The 21,548-nt window shown below is 26.1% G+C and overlaps 1 protein-coding gene across 1 annotated transcript in view; it reads right to left on the minus strand.

Moving 5' to 3' along the window:
- Nucleotides 1-15,333: 15,333 nt before the first annotated feature.
- The window catches only part of LOC126902760 (uncharacterized), a 15,048-nt gene continuing 8,833 nt past the window's right edge, over nt 15,334-21,548 (minus strand). The window contains exons 3-4 of the mRNA XM_050680370.1: nt 16,058-16,297; nt 15,334-15,486 (exon numbers count right to left, since the gene is read on the minus strand). Of these exons, the coding sequence (XP_050536327.1) occupies nt 15,443-15,486; nt 16,058-16,297 (284 nt within the window). The 3' untranslated portion in view covers nt 15,334-15,442. The remainder of the gene's footprint in view (nt 15,487-16,057; nt 16,298-21,548) is intronic.

Consider the following 21,548-nt stretch of genomic DNA (forward strand, 5'->3'; position numbering starts at 1 on the left):
TCTATAGTTATTTGTGCTGTTATAATCCCTGTTATCGCTATAATTATTTCTCCTAAGATTATTGTTGTTATTAAATTCCCTATTATTTTTATTATAACTATAGTATCCTCTATTAGTGTTGATTTCCCTATTATTATGATATTCTTTAGTTTGATGATAATTATTATTATAGTTTAGATTATTTTTGTATTCATTATTTTCGCGATAATTNTTTGTATTCATTATTTTCGCGATAGTTATTATTTCTGTAATTATTATTGTATTCTCTGATGTTACGATTGTTATTATAATTGAAATTATTGTAAGAATTTTGTCTATNACTATTGTATTCTCTGATGTTACGATTGTTATTATAATTGAAATTATTGTAAGAATTTTGTTTATTATCCGAGTATTGCTTAAAATTATTAGGTCTGTAATTTGAATTTGAATTTTGATTATTAAAAATTTTATTATTTGTTAATATTTGTTCAATTTTTAATATTTGATCAGATAGGGCATTTAAGCGATTTTGATTATTATTGTCATTTATGTTAAATAAATTTTCCATAGCTATTTTGTGTTTGATTTCATCATGAGATTGGACTCTATTCCCTCCTATCATGAATTCAATTGATTCATATTTTCTTATATTTCTTTTTAGATCAGCTAATGTATTATTATCTAATATTCCTACATATCTAGCTATATTTGGTTGTAAACCTTTCATGATAGTGTGTACTAATTCTGACTGGGACATTTTAGGATCAATTTTTTTACAGAGTGATTCTGCCTCATTAATATAAGAACTAACAGATTCGTCAGGTAACATTTTACGTTTTTCAAGCATTGTGCGTAACATATGCGTTTGTGCTGTGGGTTCGAATTCTAATCGAAGTGCTTGTTCAGTAGATTGCCAGTCAGCTTTAGGAAAGTCTAGTTCAAAATTATCGAAAAATAAGAGCGCGGTATCAGTTAGATAAATGGCTAAAAATGATTTTTTCTGATTATCTGACCATCCATTAATTGCACTAGCTCTATTGTATTTTGTTAAAAATGCGTGTATACTCTCATGCACAGCACCAGAAAATTTATCAGGCTTACAAAAGGGTATTCTTTCGGTCATTTTGAGTTTTTCGGTATTAATATGATCGTATATAGTTGTATAACCGTCTAAAGAACGAAGAAGTCTATCTTTTAATTCAGGCAGTGTGCCTGTACTTAACAAATTTCTATTCTGTAATTCCTCCCTAGCTGTATTTAAGGAGATTCTTTTAATGAATTCTGCTTTATTAGGGGCGTTATCAAGTGAATATAGATGTTCGTCTATTATAGTAGCAATTGACTCGTTACTTGAATTGCTATTCGATTCGTTATTATAATTACTACTTGATTCGTCACTAAAATATATTTCCATCAGTGATATTAAGAATGAGAGTTTGGTAATATATGAAAGGGTTCAGTGTATGAAAGTTCTAAAATTTGTATTAGTTCTATTATTATTTTGATTCCTGTTTGTGGAAATAAATAACCTCTAATGGTCTTATTGAGAATGTGATTAGTTGTATGTTGAATTAAATTTTTATCCTTAAAATAAATATTTTTAAAAGCTTTGTTACTATTGACTTTTATAATTGACTTATAATCGTTTACGGAATTTAATTGAATAGTATATTCTACTTCTGTTATAAATATTTTTATTACTTCTTTAATTAAATCCCTAATTTGTGAAATGTCGGGTATTGTAGTAGCGGAGTTTAAATTCATTTAAAAGAAATTTAAAGATAAGTTTGTTCTAGAATTCGCACTAGTTCTAATGCTAATTCTGTAACAGTTTCTGGGTATAGAATACCTCTTACTAATTTTGATTCGAAAAATACTAATAAACCGTATACTTTGTTAGGTGAATATTGAGAAGCTTCTACAGTGGCTTTCCACACTAACTCAGCTAGTATTTGGTTTAAAATAGTTCTATGTTCTATTTTAAATTCTTTAGGATATTCTTTTAATAATATTTTGATCATATATCTAATAGTCGCTCTAGATATGTCAATAGTTGATGGACACATAAATGATTATTTAAGTATGCTAATTTAATTAATTGTAGAATTTGATAATTGTATGTTATCTTGAGGATATAAATTTGGAATTTTATCATAAATTTGTTCAATCGTATGTTCGTAAATAAATTTTAACGCGATTGTTATTTTAAGAATGATTGCTGATTCAGCTATTGGATAGTAATTAGATTCTGTGTAAGTACTAATGAATTTTTGAATAATAATAAATTTATTAAAATCAATTCTTGTACGGAGAGGGGTTTCCCAGAACGAGTCTATGATTATAATATATAAATTATATTTGTTGGTAATTTTTTTGTTAGAAAAATTAATTATTATGTTATTAAGCAATTTTTTAGTAATGTTTATAAATTCAGTTTTCGTAGGATAATTCATGTGTGATGTAGGTATTTATCAGAATAGAATTTTTTAATGTTTAAGTTAATTTTAATGAAATAAATATATTAATATTAAACTTGTGTGTGTAAAATTGTGTTTTGTTCAAGACGTTCAAAATTAGGGACGACGGCAAGTATAGTATTTATATTGTTTTCATATAAGTAATTTAATATTAAAGATACTTTTAGTAGAAGTGTAGTTTCCGTAATAGGAAAAGAATTATTGGTATTAATAAATATGAAAAGAAATTTTTGTATTAATTGTGTTTTTTGAATATCGATGTTTAAATGTAAGGTGACTTCCCAAAGAATATCCGTAATTATAGTAAGTAAATGATATTTACACCGAATAGTGTTATTACGATAATTATTAATTAATTCTTTGTATATAAATTTGACAACAATTATGAATTCTTTTCTAGTCGGATTGTTCATTAATATTAGTTATTATATTTTAATTAATGATTAATAATTTGTAAATGATAGATGTGTAATAAAATTTTTTTTTTGATTTTTATAAGAAAAAATTTTTTTTGAAAAATTACGTTATATTTTATAATTGGAGAAATATTAATTTTACAAATTTTTGCGTGGATGAGAGCTGTTAGTTGGGCGCCATTTGTAATAAACAAAAAAAAAGATAAAGGGTAGCTTAAGTTAAGGGGGGTAAAGATGGTATTAATGAAATCGTATCTCGGGGTCTAACTATATTTATTTATTAAATAATAAAATATCCCTACCTCATTTATTCCTATTTTTGTTTATTACGTGTTTTTTTATAAGTAAGACATGCAAATAAATATTCGCACTTACCTTTATTTCCTTTAGTAATTGATTGAGTTGGTTTTATGGTGATTTCTTCTTTCAGTGTTAACTGTCGTTTATACTGTTTGCGTTTATTTCGATAAATTAGTATCTCTGTGTATATAAGACTTAGAAAAAGGATTCTCTATAATGGGACCTGCGTCTATTATAATTTGTTACCCCTTTTTTTTTATTTATTTTCTTTAAATTCCTATTATATTATACTATGTTTTTACTAATAATATTTGCGATGAATTCCCTACAGTCGATATCGATATTCTTAAAATTTACTCTGAACTAGTCAAAATATAATTATAAGAATATGTCTATCTATATTCAAAATATAATTAACAAGACTGTGGTGGCCCAGCGTTTCTCAGCGTAAAGCCTTGGCTGGCGCGGACACAGTTACCTCGCTAATATATTTTAAATATTATTTCAATACATCTTCTACTATCCTTTACGTCAACTGCCTACACGTTACCGAAAGGTAATTGGCATAGTCCTTTATGGCTGGCGGGTACACACGCAGAGAATATTTCCAAGATGTAGTTTCCTATCTTACGGACTATATATTTTATGATGAACTCTACCCGGACTACTAGCTCTAGAACTGGCTTGTCGACGGATATAGCGCACTTCAAAAATACTCTTTTTATAAGGTTAGTACTACTCTGTACCTCAACTGCCTACACGTTACCGAAAGGTAATTGGCATAGTCCTTTAAGGCTGGCGGGTACACAGGCATAAAGTACTACTACTAAAACTAGTTAATTCTAATCACAAATTATGCTTCTCCATTTAGTTCGGCACATTTAAGGCTGTTCATAAATGTAGGGCACAATAAGCTTTATTATGAATATACGATAATGTATAAGGCTATTATGCCTGTATAAATAAAATTACGCTTCTTCACTCTTTTCGGCACATTTGAGGCTGTCCAGAAATGAAGGGCACAATAATATTTAAAATTCTTATATATTACAAACTATGTCTAAATAAATAAAATTACGCTTCTTCACTCTTTTCGGCACATTTGAGGCTGTCCAGAAATGAAGGGCATAATAATATTTAAAATTCTTATATATTACAAACTATGTCTAAATAAATAAAATTACACTTCTTCACTCTTTTCGGCACATTTGAGGCTGTCCAGAAATGAAGGGCATAATAATATTTAAAATTCTTATATATTACAAACTATGTCTAAATAAATAAAATTACGCTTCTTCACTCTTTTCGGCACATTTGAGGCTGTCCAGAAGTGAAGGGCATGATAATATTTAAAACCTTTATATATAAGTAGATATAATGTCTGTTTGTCAGGAGAATATTAGGTGATAATAAAATAAATAAAAACTTGTTCCTGTGTAAAATATTAATAAATCATCTAAGACAATGTTCACCACTTAGGATGATACATAAAAAAAACTAAGTCACAGGGATAAAATATTTACTTATACTGACGCAGATTCCATGTAAGAGAATACTTAGAAGAGAGGTCGTCCGAAGTCGTCAGAGGTCCCAGAAGAAGAGCAGGAGCAGCAAAAAACGTCAGTCTGAGCGTCAGCGTCCCTTTTTACGAGAAAAAATGGCTTTTTATACGCCGGATGAAGTAAACCAGCGATCTCTATTGAAATTCCTAAGATGTTAGATTATTATTTGTGATTGGTTAATTGTGATAGAAACCCTGCCGTGGGCGTAGTTAATGAATTGTAGGGGACTGGTTTGAAACATGTGTTGATAAATAGTTATTTTTATTACCCCAAAAGGGAAACATTCCTTAGATGATTTTTTGCTTTATTCATACATATGTGATATTTAGTACATGTGTTAATAATTATACTACATAATACAGCTTAAACAGTAGTATCCATCTTGAAAAAAAAAATGCTTAAATATTTGAAAGATTTCTAACCAATAAAAAAAAAAATTTATATATATTCATAATATCATATTAATAATATTACATAGTAATTAAAATAACGGTACTTATACAAAATGATATATCAGCATAAACAACGTAATATTTTATTTAATAAAATTAATACTATATTTATTCAAACTACAAAAATGTTATAAATTCTGCTATGTTTTTATGGCGATCAATTCAATAATTTAACTTTATCAAACATTTTATGCATTTTAGTCACAAATTATCCAAATACATATAGTTTAATATAGTTAAATATTACTAATATATAGAAGTATTTTATTCAACAAGAAATTACTATTTTATATTAAATATAGAACTAATATATTGAAAAAAGAACATTTTTTTTGTAATAAATTTTAACAACATAAGCTGATACTGAAAAGATTCCTTTTTCTAACTTATATCACCATTAAATTTTTTGGGAATAACCACATTTCAATTAGAAATATAATATAAGTTTGTACTTCGATATAATGCAATTATAAATTATTCAATGAATCCTATATTTTTAAATAAACAAACACTCCAATTTAGAGTACTAAATTTTATAATAATATTGAAAGCATAGTACGAAAAGAAGACCAAATTACTGACAGAAAGATATACAATAACAAAAAACGCTTGTAAAGTTAATTCGGAATGTAAACCTTCTCAATAAAAAAAAAGAGAGATTATGAATTATTAAATTTAGTACAATATTTTTTTTTTTTAATAATTCAACATTTTCAATTGATCATCCGATGATAAAGAATTGTCTAATAATAGTAAATATAAATAAAGAATGACTATCATAGAAGTCCTAACTTATATAGTTATAATTTAACTAATATTTTTAATTAAATATTGGTACAATGATAATACTTTTCAGTGAGTTAAAATTTTTATACCTCAATTTAAAACAATTCTAAGATTAAAATTAACCAAACTAAATATATTTAATTTTTACTAATTTTCTAAATTAATCACTTATATAGTAAGACATATTTTTTTTTTTAAGATCAAGTTTATTGTCTACCTGTAAGTTCTAAATTACATGATAATGATAATAACATATAATTATATTCTCACTGTACTTATACTAACCAATGCGATTTTAACAAGGTCCTATTAAACGAAATACATTATTCAGTTTCGGAAGAAACTTATACTGTTAACAATTTTTCTGATAAGTACATTATCGCTCTTTGTAATTCTATTAATTTAAAACATAAATCAGAATTTTTGTTTCCAATAAACTGTTTATTATTACAGAATCTGCTCATTTGCAGACTCAGACAAAGAATACTTTCTTTGTCGATGGGTTTTTAGATCATTTACTTTAGTTTGTCTCGTATCTAATTCCATAACCATTCCTTAAAATGTGGAATCAATATGGGCCAATTTCTTGTATTCCACACTACATTTGGGAGGAATAATATATTTATCACAACCTAACTTTCTACTATGGACATAACATTTTACCTAATTTAAGAAATTGTAATTATTATGTAAGCAATTTTTCATTTTAGCTATTAATTTAATATAGGATGATCAATTTTGTGTAAGATACTCTGTAAGATACTATTAAAAAATGTATGTTTTTGTAAAGGAAAAAAATAAGCAGTAATATGTGGTTAATATTTTTTTCATCTATTCAGGATTTTTAACCTAAAGGTCATTCCATATGAAATCACCTAATGTGTGTGCTACTCTATCGTTCAACATTTTTTGAAATTTTTATCATAAACGTCTTAAATTTAATTTAAATTAAAGGTCATTAACAACAAAAAATCATTTTTTTTTTGTTTTTTTTACCAGATAGCGCATTTTAGCTTCGATGCGAAGCTGAGAAGGTATTAATTTTACTATGATGTGTTTTTTTATTTTTTTTTTTATTTTTTTATTTTTTTTTTTGTGTCTGTGAACGCTCAATCTCAGCTCTCGCTGGACCGATTTTGATGAACAATATGTCAAAAGATCACAAATCGTATCTAGTCGAAGACATTACCCTCAAAAATTGAAAAAAATTCCCTCGTTCCCCGTAAACGGGGGAAATCCCCCAAAAAATTACAAATTTAAAAATCGCTAATTTTCGATATTTTTTCAATTTTTTTTACTTAAAATTGCCATAACTTTTTTAAAAATGATCGAATCAATATAATTTTTTTTTTTATAGATACCTTAGATAATTACCTATCATTTTATATATTTTTGTGAACATTTGACCCTTTAACAGCCCAAAGGATGGGGTTTCAAAATGGTAACTTTTTTACAAAAAATTAACTTTTTCAACTTAACTTTTGAAAATGTTCCGGAAAGACTGACAATTTTATATATACCTTAAATTAAAGCTAATGTAATATACTTTAATTTGAAAAAAAAAAATTTGACCTCTGGACTTGTCTTCATGGTGAAAATGACTACCGTATGCAAAAATATGCTATTTTTGTGAAAAAATTCTTGATATTATATTTTACATTTTTTAACATTATGTTGCTATAACTTTTTAAAAAATGCATGAATCAACTTTATTCTTTAATGATAAATACTTTATATATACTTCTTTCATTCGACATACTTTTTTTTAAAATCGGACCATTTCCCTTTATACAGGGGGGGTGCAAACCTTTTAAAATGCGTATAGAAAGTAGAACTTTTTCAACTTAACTTTTGAAAATGTTCCGGAAAGACTGACACTTTTATATATATCTTAAATTAAAGCTTATGTAATATACTTTAATTTGAAAAAAAAAAATTTGACCTCTGGACTTGTCTTCGTGGTGAAAACGGACATCAAAGTTAAAGAAAAACGTACGATTTCCGTGAAAAAAATCTCGATTTTATATGTTATATTATTTAATTTATATTTTATATAACTTTTGGAAAAATGTATGGATCAATATTATTATTTTTTTATAATAAATATTTATATACCCCTTTCATCTGGCACGCTTTTTTTGTAAATCGGATCATACCCCTTTAACAAGGGGGGTCAAAACTTTAAACATGCGTATTGTTACTACGATATTTTCAATTTAATTTTTGAAAGTATTCCGGAAATACTGACACTTTTAAATATATCTTAAATTAAAGCTTATGTAATATACTTTAATGTGAAAAAAAAAAATTTGACCTCTGGATTTGTCTTCATGGTAAAAATGACTACCGTATGCAAAAATATGCTATTTTTGTGTTAAAATTCTGGGTTTTGTATTTTATTTTATTTTAAAATACCTGACAAGGGGAGTACAGATTTTCATAAATATTATATAAATTAAAATTGATATAGTATAGATAGTTAAACTTATTTAAATATGTTTGTTTCTTTTAAGTCGAGAAAAATAACTTTGAAATTTGAACTAGCTTAAATAGCCAATTTTTCAACCGCCGGAAGCAACGTACGGTTGCCGAGTTGGTAAAATTTATGTTTTACACGCTTGGGGTACGAGGTTCCAACCCGCATATGGCAATGAATTTTTTGCATTTTTTCTTAATTCTTTTTAAGTTAGTATAAATTTTAACTCGTTTGATTTTTATCACATTTAGATTCAATAACTTCAATAAAGATCAAGGATCCCATCACTTTAGTCGCCCCTTGCAAGAAGAAATTTCTTATTCGTATTAAAATTATTTTACTATATTTTAAGTTTTCGCTTCGATGCAAAGCCGAGAAGATATTTTTTTGTGACTATCATTTATTTTCTCTGCTCTAACTTGACCTACTTTTTTCAACAATACGTCAAATTACTACAATTCGTATCTAGTTGAAGATATTACTCTCAAAAATTGAAAAAAAAATTCTAATTTATCAATTAAACAGTTAGTTATTACATCGTCTCCATAAAGACAATTAAAATCATTAATTTCTAATGTTTTCAAAATATTTATTAACGAATGAAGTTTGATATGATAGGTTTCAACTACAAAATTAAATCATTTTACTTTGTAATTTAATAATTTTATTACTCTGTTTGTGTGTGCTACTATTAGACTATAATATTCAAATTTTTTTCTAACGTGTTGCTATATAAATCATTTCTAAAAAAAATGATTGTTTTTTCTCCTGAATTAACAATTGATTTTTACAAATATAATCAAATTTTATAATAAACTCAATTGAGTAAATCTTTTTAACAACTTTGTTTTGATTGGTACATTTAGTTAAAGTAAATCATTAAAATTAATTAAGTTCTCAATATTTCAATTATAGAATCTTTTCAACAAACAACAAAAGTTCCTAGGAAATTATTACTATTACTTCTATTTAAGTTATCTATTACCATAAAAATGCAAAAAAATATTGAGCTTTTCTGATAAATTTACAATAAATAGTAATTATAAAACTTTCTGACTGCATATTGATCTTAACGATACAATTTTTTTAATTGTCATAAAATTTTCTATTTAATTATGTCAATGTCAAACTTACCAATTGAGCTAAAAGTTATGGTAAAATAAATTTTTTTTTTTTTTTATAAACATTTACAACAATCAACTTTAAACGATTAACAAAATTGGTTAAATATGTCATTTTCCTTATTTTTAACTTATTAATAATCAAATTAATATTAAATATTATATCAAATCAGTATTAATTTAAAACAATTTTTTTTGTTCTTAATTATTTTTTTTTATATGTAAAAACTATTTTTTAATAATATTAAAACTTAGAAGTTATAGAAAAAGTCTAATTGCACATTTTAAAACATCGCGAAAAGTTGATTTAGAATAGTATATTTTTGTTTCTGATGGAAGTTCCTTGTAGTCCAGTGTATAAAACTTATAACTTTGTTAATTGTTATAACTTTATCAAAAATGACCAAATCAGTATATTTTTTTTTATTTAGATGCATGTCTTTATCTATCATTTGGTTTTTTTTATAAATCTAACCCTTTACCTGCCCACAAGAGGGATTCAAAATATTAACTTTTTTTTTTTTAGTTAAAGTAAATCATTAAAATTAATTCAGTTCTGGATATTTCAATAGTAGAATCTTTTTAAATATCAAAAATTACTTAGAAATGATTACTATGATTTCTATTTAAGTGTTCTATTACGATAAAAATGCAAAAAATAATGAGTTTTTCTGATAAATTTACAATAAATAATAATTATAAAACTTTCTGACTGCATATTAATCTTAAAAATAACATTGTTTTAATTCTCATAAAATTTTCTATTTAATGATTCATTCTAGTCAACGAAGGAGTAATTTTGCAGAATAGCAGAAAAAATTCCCAACAAACTTTTTTTTTTTTTGTTTTAATTAGGCAATTGGTGGATTATTCCAAAAGCAACATCAACTCTTATTTCTTTAATTATATCATGATTAGTAGTTCTTTGATTTTAAAATATAATATTTGAATATATACTAATTATAATTATTAAATTTAGTATGAAATTGATATTTAATATTGTAATTTAAACGGAGAAATTATAAAAATAATAAAGAAGTTATATTTTGCTTTACTTTTACGTGTATAAAAATTTAAAGGGCTTGATACAATAATTTTCAATAAAAACTGTTTGTTACTATAAAAAAATGCACTGGACTACAAGGAACTTTCATCAGAAGCAAAAATATACTTTTCTAAATCAACTTTTCGCGTTGTTTTCAAATCTGCAAGTAGACTATTTCTATCACTTCTAATTTTTTATATTATTACTAATTATATATATAAAATAATAATTAAAAGAAAAAAAAATTTGTTTTCAAATTATTACTGATTTGATTTTTAATATGTTAAAAATAATCAGTCCAAATTTTCAATTTTAACCTATTTTTTTGGTTCTTTAAAGTTGATGAAAAATTTTTGATAAAGATTTATGAAAGTTTATAGTAAAATAAATTGAATATATTACCATAACTTTTAGCTCAATTACAAGTTTAAAATTGACATCTAGGCCAGTCAACAAAGGAAAAATTGCGGAAAAAATTTTGTTTTTTTAAAAGTTGAATTAAAATATGTATAATGACATACTAATAGTCCTCAAGATTGGAATTGAGCTTTTTTTTTAAATCCTCGCAAAAGTTCAAAAATATGAGCTTTCTTAATTTTCTCAAAAAAAAATATTTAACTTACAAAAAAAAGTTTCGCACAAAAGTTGTTTAAAAGACAATTATAAATAAAAATATAATCTTATATTTTTTCATTTAAACAAATATTTTTCGAGTTACATTACATTTAATATGAGTAATAAAATTTATATTCCATTTTTTTCATTTTACGGTTACTTTTTATCATGTTATACTTACATTAGACACAATGTTATAAATGCATATGTGTGTATGTGTGAGTTTATTTATTTATTGTATCATTAAAGTGTAGTGTATATTGAGATACAACCGATAGAGTAGGTAATTGATTTGACGCTATATTATTTAAACCCAACTAAACGCTAAATTGTACATTCCGAAATAACAATCATATTATGTCAATTGCCACCGGAATATCTGGTAATATTTTTCTTTTTCTTTGCCTTAATCCCAACTACTTGGGGTCGGGCACCCTTATCCTAAGATTCCACTTGACACGATCTCCCACATCTTCTACGCTCACATCAGCTGTCCTCAAATCGCATTCAATAGCATCCCTCCATCTCTTTTTTGGTCTTCCTCTATCTCTTCTTCCTTCAACATTCATTTCTATAACTGTTCTTACAGCTTTCGATTCTTCTTTCCTCATACCATGACTAAACAATCTAAGTCTATTTTCTGTCATCTTATCCACGATTGACGCAACACCTATACTTCCTCTTATATGCTCGTTCCTTATCCTATCTTCTCTAGTCACTCCACTCATCCAACTAAGCATTCTCATCTCTGCTACACTTATTCTCTGCTCTACTTTCTTATCAACCGCCCAACACTATTAACCATACATCATAGCTGGCCTCACAATTTCATACTAAATTTAAAAACTATAATTAGTATTTATTCATATATTATATTTTAAAATCAAAGAACTACTAATCAGGATATAATTAAAGAAATAAGAGTTCATGTTGCTTTTAAAATATTTCACCAATTTCTCTAAAGGAAACACTATCTACAGATTTGCATCGAAGCGTTTCTTATGATAGTGATTTTAATCACTGTCAGATATCATCTATACTTGTCCCATCTATGCCTCGTCCACACTGTGCCTCGACCCCACTGTGCTACCGTTTTTTATAATTAAAAACATAAAAAAATATTTTATTTTCCTAGAGCCTATATAAGTTAACATCTAAATAAGCTATCACTATGGAACTAGTATTGTTTTACTAATATTAAATAGTACTTCAATTTCATTCTTAAGTTTGTGAATTTTGATTTTTTTTTTAATAAAGGAATTGATACAAAAGTCACTATGAGTAATATGATAAAATGTAAACCGTATATATAATAAAGACAACTGTTTCATGAACAGTTTTATACTTTCATTAGTATTAAACAAAAACAATAATTTTAAAAATAGTTGCTTACAATGGTATGTAGTATTTATCATTATTGCAATTCATGTTATTTTGAAACAGATTTTTGTTGTTATAGTAGTGACAATGCCAACAGTATAATAAAACCAAATGAATGATAAATCTTTATTTGAAATTAAAATCTTCAAACAATTGTTAAATACAATCAGTTGATTGGATAAAAAATTTGCACTTATAGTATTCTTTGTAATTTTTTTTTCTATCATATTAATAAATCGATTTTAAAATTTAAATAAGTTTAATTTCTTATGTCTTATGAACTTTATTATATGTCAATTATATTATATAATATTCATGAAAGTCAGTGTATTGCCCTAATAAGATATTTTAAATCCTCCCCANATGAAAGTCAGTGTATTGCCCTAATAAGATATTTTAAATCCTCCCCAATGAGCAGGTTAAGTGTTAGATTTTCAAAAAAATGTTATCAAATGAAAGGGAAATATCTAAGGTTTTAGTATAAAAAAAAAATATGTTGATTTGCTTATTTTTGAAAAAGTTATGGAAGTTTTAAAAAAAAAAAGTGAAAAAAATGACAAAATTTACCGATTTTAAAATTTGTAATTGTTTTGGAGGTTTGTCCCTGTTAAGGGGAACGAGGGAAAATTTTTCAATTTTTAAGGGTAATGTCTTCAACTAGATACGATTTGTGATCTTTTGACGTATTGTTAAAAGAAATCGGTTCTGTGAGAGCTGAGAAAAAGTGGCAACAGACATGAAAAAAAAAACACATCATGGTAAAATTAATACCTTTTCAGCGTATTCATATCAAGTTTAGTAGAAGTTGTAAATGCATTAAAATCGGCCACCATTCTTCAGATTTTTCTTTTAAAATTTTAAATACACTAATACGATAAACTAAAGAATCCAAAAATTTTCTTAGTTTAACAGCAGACTCCTGATGTACCATTCCTAGCTCAAAAATCTCTTTCACATGGATTCTAATTTATAACTTATTATTGTCATATCTCTCACTTAACATTTTCTACGCGTTTTCATAATTATTCGTTGTGTTGTTTCTACATTTTTAATATTATTTATTGCCTCTCCCGATAAAGATGAGCGCAAATAGCAAAATTTCTGAATATCCCATAGATCCGCATTCACATGTATAAGCTTAGAAAATAGATCATAAAAAGGTTTCCATTCACTGTATTTGCCAGTAAATACTAGAATACTTATAGAAGCTAACTTAACGTGAGGAATAAATTTATTTCTCTGACCACCAGAAATTTGCTGACAAATACATTGATTTTCTCTCATTTCTCTATTTTCGATCTTTGACGAACTTACTCTACCAATTAATTTATTTGCTTTGGCTAATGTTCTAAAAAATAATTTTTCGCATTCCTATCTATATATCTCTCGTTCCTCCATGTTAATCTCTTATTCAAGCTCTATAGCTCCTTGATTCACTTCGAACTCTGACCAAGCAGCCTCTTTATTTTCTATCCGAAATGGTATTTGCTCTATTGAGACTTTTCCGCTACTTAAATATTTTTCAAATTTTACTAAAGACGTTTTTAATTGTCCTGCGCAAGATTAATGTTCATTAATATGTCAAAGGTAAGTGAGGATGCGCTGTGAAGTTTAATATTATTAACAGCTGATATTAAGCAATGTAATTCCTACTCTGTTACGACTATTAACTATACTATCCTATACCCACATACGAGGTATTATAATAACCTATTTAAAGTTTAAATAGTACGATCAATATACATAATCAATGTACACAAGAGAAATTACACCTAATATTGTCATGAAGTTAAATAAATTAACTTAAAAGATAAAAAGGTAAATAGTCGTTTGACTTCCTATGAACTAATATAAGGAATTTCCTTTGTCTGGTCATTCCGCTCGTAAAAGTGATTTTGAGAATTTGTAATTTGGCGCCCCCCCTCCCAATTGCGGGGGTATTACTTACGCCAATGTATAGATAAGTTTACATTTTAAACTTATCTATACATGTATACTTTTGTATAATTCAATAAATTAAAATGCATAGGGTAATTGATTTTAATAATATACAGGTGAATCACGAAAATATGATAAATTCATTTACTTTGGATCCAATTAGTATTTTACATTAATTTAATTGTAAGATATTGTTATCCTTTTGACTATACAAATAACACATCGTACCATATTTTTTTTAAATTTATTAGCAATATTTAAAAATTCCAAGATAGCAATTTTGTAGAGTAGATTTTGAGAAAAAAATATTTTTATAAAGTTCAATAGTAAATTATGTGTAAATCATTCAAGCGTAAATAAATTCAATGAATAAAGTTACATACTTATGACATTTAGCATCAAAAAATTCCGATTCCTTTTATAATTTTCTCAGTTCATATGTAATATTTGATTTTGTAAATAACTAAATATTTCAAGTTTTCTCAAACTTTAAAATTCAACAGATAATTTACAACTAAATATTAGTAAGATATTTTTTATCAATTTTTCTTAAAATTTACCAACTAAAATGGCAATTTTGAAATTTTTATTTATATTTTTCGTAAATTTAAAATTAAAAAAATTTTTTTATAAATTTAATAACTGTAATATGTTATGTTGTTTAAATAATCCAAAAGTATAAAAATAATTTAAAAATGAAATTAATATAAAATATTAATTGGATCATATATGTATATGTCAATACATACATTATATTTTTTGGTAATAATATGTAACATAATATTATTGTAAATAATATTTGAAAAATATTTTATTTATTTTTACAAATCATTCAAAAATCATTACAGACATGTAAAATGATAAGACCAATCCATTTTATTTTGACGAATTATCAAAATTGAGATCCAAATTCCTTTGTAATTTTTTCTACAATATCTGAAATATAATAAAATTGTAAAATTATTAACGGTATGGGAGTAGATTTTATTCCTAAAAATATTTAAGTAGAATTAAATAATACAGAAGTTACATAAGCAAATTTGCGACACAAGGTTTAAAGGATTCTCATTGCAAATATTTAAATGATAATACAATGTTTTAGTTATTTTTGATTATTAACACATAACAAGTACTTAATTTGAAATTTTTTTATTCCTAAATTAGGCTTGGTCTTAAAACAATGTAACCGAGCCATAATTGGATTTAATAAGAAAAACATAATTTAACAAAAGGCAAAAAGAATTAAGATGAGTTTCCATTTTTAAAAAAGTGTTTAAGTAATAATAAAATAAATCGAGTTATAATAGACTATAATACCTTAATTAAAGAATAATATTAATAATTATTTTGATTCTTAAAGTTCCATGTTTTACTAAATTTATAAATCATGAAATATTTTTTATGTTCATGCCTATAACCTAAGAGTATAAACTTGAAATTTGACCATTAAAACTATTAAAAATTGTTATTAGTATTTTTATTCTTTTAAATATGTTATAATGATTACCTTGGTAATTGAGTTTATTTTCCTCAGGCTTATACTGGTTTAGAATATTAGTAATTGAATTTTTTAATAATTTTTTTCCAAACAATTTGTTTTTCGACGTAGCTTGTGATGCAGCCATTATAGTAACGATGCCAATATTTGAAGGATCATACATAGAAAGTGCGATTTTTAAAGATGATTCATACTGCACGAATATATTATACACCAATTGGTAAATGAATACCAAATCAAAATAGTTTACTAAAGAAATACCAAAAAAATTTCGTTAATATGAAATATTAATCTTCCTGTCAAATTAATAGTATAGCACAAAGAAATACCGTTTCGTTTTTCAAAAAATCTAAAAATATAGTATAGTGGTCCACAATGTTTTAACAAATCTAATAACTTTAGATCTACTAAATATTTCGGGTTATTTATTAGTTTTATGCAATCATAGAGTCTTTTATATTTATATTGTTTATTATTTACTACTAAAAAATTGCTATGATAAATACAAATTTGTTTTTTTCAAAATGTAAAAATTGTTTTTTTTTATAACTTTTTTCTTTTGCACGAAGTATGCATTTTTAAATTAACCATTTATTTAAGAAAAGAGTAAGTTACATAGTTTTAAAAATGAAATTTTCGAGTATAATATGATTTTATGGTCTGATGTTTCATTTTTATAAATTTTAAAAACAATCCAATCAAACCCCCATTGCATAAAAAAAAAAAATGAACTGATTAAAAAGAAATATGTTGAAAGAAAAGAAAATTTATCAAGTACTTTAGACAAAAATTAAAACATCTATTAAAATGTTTGAATAATAATAAGTAGTTAGAAAATTTTTTTGTTTTTTTAACTTTTTGTACATAAATTTTAATTTAACATATTTTTGAAGCTAAGAGTATTTCAATAGTAAAGTTGAAAAAATTCAATTTTCGTGAAAAAGTTGCTATTTTGAATTCCCCCGTAGGCAGGAAAAGAGTAGCATTAAAAAAAATATTTATATAAAAAATTTAGTTTTGGTTATGTTTTTTTCATAATTTTATAATACCTTTAAGAAAAAAATGTTAAAAAACCCAGCACAGTGGGGTCGGGGCATAGTGGAGACGTTGCATAGTTGGGTCCAGTATAGATTTAATCTGACAGTGATTAAAATCACTATCATAAGAAACGCTTCGATGCAAATCTGTAGATAGTGTTTAATTTTAAAAAATAGATGGATAATTACAAAAGCAACATCAACTTCTATTTCCTTAATTATACCCAGATTAGTAATTCTTTTAATTATATATTATATAATTTTTAAAATAAATTGTTTTCAAATTATTATTGATTTTGATTTTTAATATCTTAAAAGTAATAATTTGGAACCTACTTTTTATTGTCCTTTAAAGTGAAAGTTTTATTTTAAAAAAACGGCAGCACAGTGGGGACGAGGCATAGATGGGACAAGTATAGATGATATCTGACAGTGATTAAAATCACTATCATAAGAAACGTTTCGATGCAAATCTGTAGATAGTGTTTCCTTTAGAGAAATTGGTGGAATATTCTAAGAGCAACATCAACTCTTATTTCTTTACTTATATCCTGATTAGTAGTTCTTTGATTTTAAAATATAATATATGAATAAATACTAATTATAGTTTTTAAATTTAATATGAAATTGTGAGGCCAGCTATGATAAGAGTTTTAAGTATTTAGGGTCAGTTGTGCAAAAGAGTGATGGTATTGACGAGGATGTAAGACACAGGTTTAAGTGCGGGTAGTTGAAGTGTAGAGAAGCGTCTGGTGTTTTATGCGATAAAAGAATTTCAATGAGGCTGAAAGGTAAATTCTATAAGACTGGAATGAGTTCAGCTATGATGTATGATTTAGAGTGTTGGGCAGTTGATAAGAAAGTAGAGAAGAGAATAAGTGTAATACAGATGAGAATGCTCTTCTGAGTGGAGTGAATAGAGAAGATAGGATAAGGAACGAGCATATAAGAGGAAGTATAGGTGTAGCGTCAATATCGTTGGATAAGATGAGGGAAAATAGACTTAGATGGTTTGGTCATGTTATGAGGAGAGAAGAATCGGAAGCTGTAAGAGCAGTTGTAGAAATGAATGTTGATGGAAGAAGAGATAGTGGAAGACCAAAAAAGAGATGGAGGGAAGCTATTGAATGCGATTTGAGGACAGCTGATGTGAGCGTAGAAGATGTGGGAGATCGTGTCAAGTGGAATCTTAGGATAAGGGTGGCCGACCCCAAATAGTTGGGATTAAGACAAAGAAAAAGATTACCAGAAATTCCGATGGCAATTGACATAATATGATTGTTGATTGGGAATGTACAATTTAGCGTTTAGTTGGGTTTAAACAATATAGCATCAAATCAATTACCCACTCTATCGGTTGTATCTTAATATACACTACACTTAAATGATACTACAAATAAATAAACTCACACATACACACGTATGTATTTATAAAATTGTGTCTAATGTATAACATGATAAAAAGCAACCGTAATATGAAAAAAATGGAATATAAATTTTATTACTCACATTAAATGTAATGTAACTCGAAAAATATTTGTTTAAATAATAAATATAGTTTAAAAAAACTAAAAAACACGCTTTTAAAGCACATCGAACTAAAAAGTTAAAAATAATTTTTAAAATTAACTTAAAACAATAATGAACGAAAAATACTAGTATTATTGTGAAAAAAAGGGTCGGGCGCTCAATATACAAAAAATAAGGCACAAAGGACCCACGCTTTTTTTCACAATAATACTAGTATTTTTCGTTCATTATTGTTTTAAGTTAATTTTAAAAATTATTTTTAACTTTTTAGTTCGATGTGCTTTAAAAGCGTGTTTTTTAGTTTTTTTAAACTATATTTATTTTTCACTTTTTAGTTTCATGTTATGATAATAGTTAATATCAATATCATGGTTGTAACGGGTAACGGGATATCAGGGTTCGATTCCCGAGAGGGAGTCTAAGAAATGGCTACCACATCCAAGGAAAACAGCAGGCGCGCCACGTGGAGGTAGTGACGAAAAATGACAATACGGGAATCAACCTCCGTAATCGGAATGAATACACTACTTATCTAATAATGAGAATAAAGCGTATTAATATATAAGTTTTAATAGTAATTAGAATATATATATATATATACAGGGTGATTTTTTTATCATAACCCACTCAATTACTTACAGAATAATAATAATTAAAAATTTTTTTTTTATTATTATCTTTAGTTACACATTATTCTTGAATTATTAACTATGTAATACTTTTTAAGTTCATCCCTTATGCCTGGTAAGGGTGTCAACTTTGTTTTTTTAAATGGTAACACATATTTTGAATTTAATAAAATGTTTGAGTTTTTAATTTAATAACAAATGTCATTTGAATTTTTAATATAACTTTATTCGTTTATTAGATATAAACATTTAAAGTTTCAATTTTTTGAGTTAATATATAGGTATAATACACAAGGGATTACAAATACAGGTAGCTAATTGATTTTTTATGATATTGCTATCACAGTCACGGATTGTTTATTATCAATTATGACTATCAATAGATATACATTCTGTATTGTCAGTTAGTGTATTTATAAACTCACAACAATGTGTCTTACTACCATTGATAATAACAATGCTTTGTACCTGCTAATATCGATGTCATAAAAAACCAATTAGCTACCTGTAATTTTAATCCCTAGTGTATTATACCTGTATATTAACTCAAAAAATTGAAACTTTAAATGTTTATATCTAATAAACGAATAAAGTTATATTAAAAATTCAAATGACATTTGTTATTAAATTAAAAACTCAAACATTTTATAAAATTCAAAATATGTGTTACCATTTAAAAAAACAAAGTTGACACCCTTACCAGGCATAAGGGATGAACTTAAAAAGTATTACATAGTTAATAATTCAAGAATAATGTGTAACTAAAGATAGTAATAAAAAAAAAATTTTTAATTATTATTATTCTGTAAGTAATTGAGTGGGTTATGATAAAAAAATCACCCTGTATATATACATGTAAAGCGACTTAAGTACGTAAACGTATCACGCACGAGGTATAGCCGTGTTTTATGGGCGGGGGAATAATATACACGAGGCATATACGGCGGCAGCGGCGTCGGCTGTAGGAATAAATAAATGAATATTAACATATGAATATATATATTAATATTACCGGTGGCGGTGGGAATATATGATCATCGCATAATATCGCGACACTTTCGCTTGCGTCGACGACGCGATGTCTGGCGTGATCCTTGGGCGTCAAAAGGTTAGCAGCGTAGACGACGACGGTGCGCGAGTGCGGATCGGTTTGTTGACGTAGTCACTTTGATAACGGGAAGAAGACTACAGTATCATTAGCGGCGGGACGTCGTGTGGCACTTGCTGGACTTTGCAGCGCGGTGTTAGTCAAATACTCATAAAATAGGACGACGGCTGATAAAGGTGGCACGAGTCGTGGGGCATCGTGTATAACGAAACGACGCATATACGGGTACGAAAACCAAAAATAAAAAAAAATTATACAGGAAAATATTGTTGTCGGCCAGTGGTGAGCGGGATGGGGTGTATGCGTTACGACAGTCTAGTCTCAAGGTCATAGTCGACGGGATACGCGACATAATAACACGTGCCGCGTGGAGTTACAAACTTACAACAAACAAACAACATACAAGTGAAACTAATATTAGCGTGTTAAAAATATAAGATAATTTTTTTGTTTATAATTGTCTTTTAAACAACTTTTGTAGGTAACTTTTTTTTGTAAGTTAAATATTTTTTGAGAAAATTAAAAAAGTTCATATTTTTGAACTTTTGCGAAGCTGTAAAAAAAAAGCTCAATTCCAATCAATGAGGACTATAAGTATGTCATTATACATATTTTAATTCAACTTTTAAAAAAACAAAATTTGGTTGGGAATTTTTTCCGCATTTTTCCTTTGTTGACTGGCCTAGATGTCAATTTTAAACTTGTAATTGAGTTAAAAGTTATGGTAATATATTCAATTTTTTTTACTTTAAACTTTCATAAATTTTTATCAAAAATTTTTCATCAACTTTAAAGAACCAAAAAAATAGGTTAAAATTGAAAATTTGGACTGATTATTTTTAACATATTAAAAATCAAATCAGTAATAATTTGAAAACAAAATTTTTTTTTCTTTTAATTATTATTTTATATATAATTAGTAATAATATCAAAAATTAGAAGTGATAGAAAATGTCTACTTGCAGATTTGAAAAGTATTTTTTCCTTCTGATGAAAGTACCTTGTAGTTCAGTGCATTTTTTTATAGTAACAAACAGTTTTTATTGAAAATTATTGTATCAAGCCCTTTAAATTTTTATACACGTAAAAGTAAAGCAAAATATAACTTCTTTATTATTTTTATAATTTCTCCGTTTAAATTACAATATTAAATATCAATTTCATACTAAATTTAATAATTATAATTAGTATATATT

Source organism: Daktulosphaira vitifoliae, unplaced genomic scaffold, assembly GCF_025091365.1.
Source record: "Daktulosphaira vitifoliae isolate Bord-2020 unplaced genomic scaffold, ASM2509136v1 Scaffold_3, whole genome shotgun sequence".
NCBI lineage: Eukaryota > Metazoa > Arthropoda > Insecta > Hemiptera > Phylloxeridae > Daktulosphaira > Daktulosphaira vitifoliae.